The sequence below is a fragment of the Chelonoidis abingdonii genome, chromosome 11 (genome assembly GCF_003597395.2).
Source record: "Chelonoidis abingdonii isolate Lonesome George chromosome 11, CheloAbing_2.0, whole genome shotgun sequence".
NCBI lineage: Eukaryota > Metazoa > Chordata > Testudines > Testudinidae > Chelonoidis > Chelonoidis abingdonii.
This window is the reverse complement of record NC_133779.1, coordinates 23,201,228-23,207,990: the sequence shown is the minus strand read 5'-3', so window position 1 is coordinate 23,207,990 and position 6,763 is coordinate 23,201,228. Positions and strand designations below refer to the sequence as shown.

Here is a 6,763-nt window from a genome sequence, read left to right as displayed (position 1 = left end):
AGTGGGTTAGAGTGGGGGGCTGGGAGCCAGGACTCCTGGGTTCTCTCCCTGGCACTCACCTGGCGGGGGCCCTTGGCGGGGGACTGAGAGGAGGAATCGCCAGTCAGCACCCGCAGGGCCTCGTTCCAGTGCGACTGCATCATGGCCTGGAGCCGGGCCACCATGTCCGCTCGCTGGGCCTCCAGCCGCCACTTCCCGGCCTGCAGCTCCCGCGCCGCCTCCTCCTGCCTGGCCAGCCTGCAGAGAAGGGGGGCTGTCAGTGCTCTACTGTGGGGGCACCACATGGGCACAGCCTGGCCTGGGTAACCAGCCGCCCCGCCCCAGAGGTGGCCGCATCTCTGCACCGGGCGAGTGGTCCCCATGTAACCAGCTGCCCATCCCCAGAGGTGGCTGCATCTTGGCGCTGGGCGAGGAGTCCCCGTGTAACCAACCGCCCTGCCCTGCCCAAGGTCGTTGCATCTCAGTGCCGGGCGAGGGGTCCCCATGTAACCAGCCACCCCTCCCCAGAGGTGGCTGCATCTCAGTGCCGGGCGAGGGGTCCCTGGGTAACCAGCCACCCCGCCCCAGAGGTGGCCGCATCTCGGCGCCGGACGAGGGGTCCTCAGGTAATCAGGCCCCCGGGGCCCACCCGGTACCTCAGCTCATAGTCCTCCACCAGGCGCCGCTGACGCTCCTCACGCTCGGCCAGCTCGGCCCGGAATTGCGCCAGCTGACTGCCCAGCTCCCGCTCGTGGTGCCCGCTGAGCTCCAGCAGCTGCTTCCTGAGGGAGGAGGGGAGAAAGGCCAGGCTGAGCAGCGGGCACGGGGCCCCCTTCCAACCCCACCCGCGGGGGGGGCTCTGATCAAGGGGCTGGGAGGGGGGCGGCCGTGGGACGAGGAATTGGGGGGGTACCTGTGCTGCTCCCGCATGGCGCCCGTCTGCCGCAAACTGTCCTCGTGCACCCGTGCCAACCTCTCCGTCACCTGCTGCTCCAACGCCACCTTCAGCTCCGCCTCCAGCTTCGCCTTCTGTGCCTCACACCGCGCCTGGGGGCACAGGGGGTCTGCTGGCAGCCAGGGACCCCCCCAAACTAGTCCCCCCCGGGGTCAGAGGGGACAGGCCCCTGCCCCATTCCCCGCCCCCCTGAACCAGCCAGTCCCTGCCCTGGGGCTGGGTGGGAGCCAGCGCCCCCTAGAGGGGACAGGCCCCTGTCCCAGTCCCTGCCCTGGAGCCGCGTGGGAGCCGGTGCCCCCTAGAGGGGACAGACCCCTGCCCCATTCCCTGCCCCCCTGACCCAGCCAGTCCCTGCCCTGGGGCCGGGTGGGAGCCGGCGCCCCCTAGAGGGGACAGGCCCCTACCCCATTCCCTGACCCCCTGAACCAGCCAGTCCCTGCCCTGGGGCCGGGTGGGAGCCAGCGCCCCCTAGAGGGGACAGGCCCCTGTCCCAGTCCCTGCCCTGGGGCCGGGTGGGAGCCGGTGCCCCCTAGAGGGGACAGGCCCCTGCCCCATTCCTCATCCCCCTGAGCCAGCCAGTCCCTGCCCTGGGGCCGCGTGGGAGCCGGTGCCCCCTAGAGGGGACAGGCTCCTGCCCCATTCCCTGCCCCCTAGAGGGGAAAAGCCCCAGTACCTTCACCAGGCTGATCTCCATCTGCAGCCCGTCCCGCTCACTCTGCGCTGCCTCCAGCTCGCTCTCCAGGCGCTGGGCATTGGCCTGCACCGAGGCCAGGACCTGCTGGGCGTCCGCCGCGCGCTGGGCCTCCCGCTGCACGGCTGCCTGGCAAAGGGACAGCCGGATGGGCAGCCCGTGGGCTAACCACTACCTCGCACTGCCCGGCTCCAGCGGGACAGAACCCAGCCGCCCCGCTCTAACCCACCAGCCCCTACTCCCTTCCCAGAACCGGGGAGAGAACCCAGGAATCCTGGCTCCCAGCCCCCCCTGCTCTGACCCACCAGCCCCTACTCCGTTCCCAGAACCGGGGAGAGAACCCAGGAGTCCTGGCTCCCAACCCCCCTGCTCTAACCCACCAGCCCGTACTCCTCTCCCAGAAATAGGGAGAGAACCCAGGAGTCCTGGCTCCCAGCCCCCCCTGCTCTAACCCACCAACCCCCACTCCTCTCCCAGAGCTGGGAAAGAACCCAGGAGTCCTGGCTCCCAGCACCCCCGCTCTAACCACTAGCTTCCACTCCCTCTAAGGGGTGGGATAGAGGAAAAGCTGGACCCCAGGAGTGTGGGGGAGGCAGGTGGGGTTTGGAACACAGAAGGCGGGGGGGGCAGGACATGGGAGCCAGGGGGCACACACGAGGGTGTCATGGCAATGGAACTGGGCCTTTAGGAGATGGGGGCACCCAGGGCAGGGGGCACAGAGGGAGGGGGGAAAAGGGGACATGACGAGGGGCATCAAGGGAGTCCCCTGGCCAGTGGGAGGGCAGAGGGGAAGGGGGCCGGGGGTGCGTGGGCAGAGTGGCAGGGTGCCCTGCAGGCAGGGGCAGAGGGGAGGCGGGCACAGGACGCTGCTCCCGGGTCAGATCTGGGGGCGGGGGAGGTCTCACCTTCTCTCGCTCCAGCTGCCCCGCGCTCTCATCCTGCAGCGCCTGGCACCGCTGCTCCAGCTGGCGCTCCCGCTGCGCCCAGCCTGCCTGCTGCTCCTCCAGCGTGGCCCGCAGCGCCTCCAGCTGGCGCTGCCCGTGCTCCCGCTCTGCCTGCAGCCCCCGCCCGCGCTGGCGCTCCGCCTCCAGGCTACGCAGCAGCCCCGCCTTCTCCTCCTGCTGCGGGGGCAGGGGGGATGGGACACAGGGGTGAGGGGGCCACCCCATTCTAGGGGCAGCAGGGCTCCAGCGCCGGGCCCTACGGGGAGCAGGGCATGCTGGGAGCTGCGGTCCCCGTGGGCTCCAGCGTCGGGCACTACAGGGAGCAGAGCATGCTGGGAGCTGCGGTACCCATGGCCTCTGGCGCCCGGCTCTGTGGGGAGCAGGGCATGCTGGGAGTTGCGGAACCCATGGCCTCCGGCATCAGGCCCTACGGGGAGCAGGGCATGCTGGGAGCTGCGGTACCCATGGGCTTCAGCACCCAGCCCTATGGGAAGCAGTGCATGCTGGGAGTGGTGATACCCATGGGCTCCAGCACCCAGCTCTGTGAGGAGCAGGGCATGCTGGGAGCTGCGGTACCTATGGGCTCCGGCACCTGGCCCTACAGGGAGCAGGGCATGCTGGGAGCTGTGATCCGTGACAGCTCCAGCGCCTGGCTCTAGGAGGAGTAGGGCATGCTGGGAGCTGCGGTCCCCATGGGATTCAGTGCCCGGCTCTGTGGGGAGCAGAGCATGCTGTGAGCAGTGATCCCCGCGGGCTCTGGTGTCCGGCCCTATAGGAAGCAGGGCATGCTGGGAGCTGCAGTCCCTGTGGGCTCCGGAACCTGGCTCTAGGAGGAGCAGGGCATGCTGGGAGCTGCAGTCCCCCATGGGCTCCGGCACTCAGCTCCATGGGCCCCTTTCTGCACCCCCCAGCCGTTGGGCTCCAGCTCAGGCAGGGGATTCTTACCAGCGCTGCTGCCTCCTCCTGCTGCTGGCTCGCCGCCTGCTGCTCCCTGCTCAGGACCTCCAGCGCCTGCTCCAGCCGCGCCTCCAGCTGTGACGCCCTCTGCGGGGGAGACGCACCAGGGCTCAGGACGGCGCTGGGCGGGCGTCTCGCCCACCCGTGCTCCCTGCCGGCTCGCCACTCACCTCCTGCTGCTCACTCAGCGCCCGCTGCACCGCCTCCTTCTCTGCCTGCAGCCCCCGCAGCAGCTCTGTCCGCTCCGCCTCCTGCCTGTTCCAGCCCTCCACCACCTTGGCCAGGGTCTGCCAGAGGAGAGGGAAAAGGAGTGCGCCATGGGGCACGGCCCTGCCGGCGCCCCTCACTCCTGACCTGCAGCCCCCTGCTAGCCCAGCCCTGCCCCCCACGCAGCTCTGCCGGTGCCCCTCACTCCTGACCCACAGTCCCTGTTCACCTTGTCCAGCTGCTCGATCATACTGTCCTTCTTCATGTCAGCGGAGATGGCTGCGGCCAGCTGCTGTTGCAGCTCCAGGGCCCGGCTCTGCAGGCCCTGCACGTGCCGCTCACAGTGCTGCGAGGAAACCAGGGGTCAGTACCGGGGCGGGGGGCTGGGGTCGCCCCCCTCAGCTCCCTGCGGGCCATGCCACAGGCTCAGCCAGAGCCTGTCAGCTCAGCTGAGACCCACTGCACCAAACCCACTAGTGCCCGGGGAATCCCCCAGGCGGCTAGCAGTACAGGGCATATGACACACGCCCAAACAGAGCTGAGTGCACCCCATAGACAGCATTTCAGGGTAGTGAGAGCCACAAAGCACCCCCCTCTCCCCATCCTGAGACACCAGCAGGGGCTCCATTCCCTGCCCTGGGAGCCGGCTCCCCTCAGCTTCTGCCCAGGCACAGTGGCCTGTCCTGAGGATGCACCCAGTATCAAGGAGCAGTGGGTGACAAAGGGTCCCTTCTTCACCCCATCAGCGGGGACCATCAGATTCCACCTCTCCCCTCACAGGGAGTTAGTGGAGGGGGGGAAGTCAGGACTCCTGGGACCTTGTAAAACTGACGACGAGACATTGAAATCCATTCTGTCTGGATTCACAGAGTAGCAGACAAACACACTGAATAGCCACAGACCCCTGGACGATCTGAGAGAGAACCCAGGAGTCCTGGCTCCCAGCCCCCCCTGCTCTAACCCACCAGCCCCCACTCCCCTCCCAGAGCCAGGAATAGAACCCAGGAGTCCTGGCTCCCAGCCCCCTCACAACCACCAGCCCCCACTCCCCTCCCAGAGCTGGGAGGAGAACCCAGGAGTGCTGATCCTGAGCTCCAGTAGGCCCCCCATGGGCAGTGCAATGGGCCCACCCAGCTGGGGGTCCCTCTCACCCCAGCCCCACCCCTGATCAGACCAATGTGCCCATCTAGCCCTGCATCCCCCCGCGATGGGTTAGAATCACCTTAGCCAGCCCCACACCCCTCCAAGTACGTAAACGCGCGCACACACACACACACACACACACACACACACACATACACACACACACACACACACACACACAGCGCCTTGCTACACCCTCCCCGGCTACACCCAGCATGTGTAAACACACACACAACCCTGCGTACACCCCTTGCCAGGTACACCCGCCCGCCCAGCCCCTGCACGTGTAAACACACACACCACCACACGTATACCCGAGTACACCCGCCAGCCCAGCCCTGCTACGTGGCAACACACACACCGGGTACACCCCTCCCCAGGTACACCCGCCTGCCCAGCACTGGTTCATAGACACCCACTCCCCTGCCCCAGGTACACCCTGTAATGTAAACACACACACACACAGACATACAGCTTCGTTACACACCACCCCAGGTACACCCGCCCCCCAAGCACACACCTCCACCCCAGGTACACCCCTCCCTGGGTACACCCGCCTGCCCAACCCCAGGACGTGTAAACACCCCCACCCCGGGTACACCCCTTCCCGGGTACACCCTGTAATGTAAACACACACACACACAGACATACAGCCTCGTTACACACCACCTCAGCTACACCCGCCCCCCAAGCACACACCTCCACCCCAGGTACACCCCTCCCTGGGTACACCCGCCCGCCCAGCCCCAGTACGTGTAAACACTCCCATCCCGGCTACACCCCTTCCCGGGTACACCAGCCCGTCCAGCCCCAGTACCTGTAAACACACACTCACAGCCCAGGTACACACGCACAACCCCTCTGGCATGTGTTTACACACACTCTGGGTACATCCCTCCCCAGGTATACACCCCTCCACACCCACCAGGTCAGCACACACAGGGCATACACCCCTCCCACACCTACACACACTCCTGTACACACTTCCCACCTCTGGTACACACACGTACGGGGCACACCGCTCCCGAAATACATTCCCCATGGGAGCTGGGTGCAAAGGATCCTGGGAGACCAGCCCGGCGCCCTGCCCCTCACCTTCCGGCGGGCCCGCTCCTTGGCCAGCGCCTCCTTCAGCAGCAGGGGCTCCGTGGTGGGCGCGGGCTCAGGGGGTGTGCCCAGGCGCAGGCTGGCGTAGCGGGGAAACAGCTCCTCCAGGCCGCACACCGAGCCGGGCGGGGACAGCTCCTGCAGGGGCCTAGCGCTGAAATCGGGTAGGAGATTAGGGGGCCCCCAGACAGGCCAGCACAGTTCGGTACCCACAGTCCCCCCTTCCCTCTCAGCTCTCTCCAGGGTGGCTGTGGATGCCGAGGCCGAGACGCAGCCATCTCTGGGGCGGGACGGCTGGTTACCCAGGGACCCCTCGCCCGGCATGGGGATGCGATCACCTCTGGGGCAGGGCGGCTGGTTACCCAGGGACCTCTCGCTCAGTGCTGAGATGCAGCCACTTCTGGGGTGGGGCAGCTGATAACCCAGGGACCTCTCGCCCGGCGCTGAGATGCAGCCACCTCTGGGGCGGGGCGGCTCAAAAACAGCCTGATTTTAACCTGTCCCCACCCAGCACTCACGCGAGGAGGGCAGTGGTGCTGTCGCTCTCAAAGGAGTCGTCGTCCTTCCGCTGTGCCGTCCCCAGGCCAAGGACGCCCCCTGCTGGAGAAAGGGTCCGGCTGCTCAGCGACACTGTCCTCCCGATCTGCTGGGGAGCTCCAGCGCCCATGTCCCACCCCATGGGCAGCGCATGCTGCTCCCCTTGTGACACAACCACCCCCTGGCTCTGGGAGGGGAGTGGGGGCTAGTGGTTAGAGCAGGGAGGTCTGGGAGCCAGGACTC

At 67.3% G+C, this 6,763-nt stretch overlaps 2 protein-coding genes across 2 annotated transcripts in view; one reads left to right on the top strand and one right to left on the bottom strand.

Annotated features, from left to right (window-relative positions):
• Positions 1-6,763, top strand: part of PER1 (period circadian regulator 1) — a 370,577-nt gene that overhangs the window by 290,568 nt on the left and 73,246 nt on the right. The window lies entirely within an intron of this gene.
• The window catches only part of CNTROB (centrobin, centriole duplication and spindle assembly protein), a 17,784-nt gene that overhangs the window by 7,961 nt on the left and 3,060 nt on the right, over positions 1-6,763 (bottom strand). The window contains 11 exon segments of the mRNA XM_075070647.1: positions 60-101; positions 103-237; positions 636-761; positions 893-1,026; positions 1,608-1,754; positions 2,531-2,746; positions 3,515-3,613; positions 3,697-3,813; positions 3,963-4,079; positions 5,972-6,137; positions 6,502-6,583. Of these exon segments, the coding sequence (XP_074926748.1) occupies positions 60-101; positions 103-237; positions 636-761; positions 893-1,026; positions 1,608-1,754; positions 2,531-2,746; positions 3,515-3,613; positions 3,697-3,813; positions 3,963-4,079; positions 5,972-6,137; positions 6,502-6,583 (1,381 nt within the window).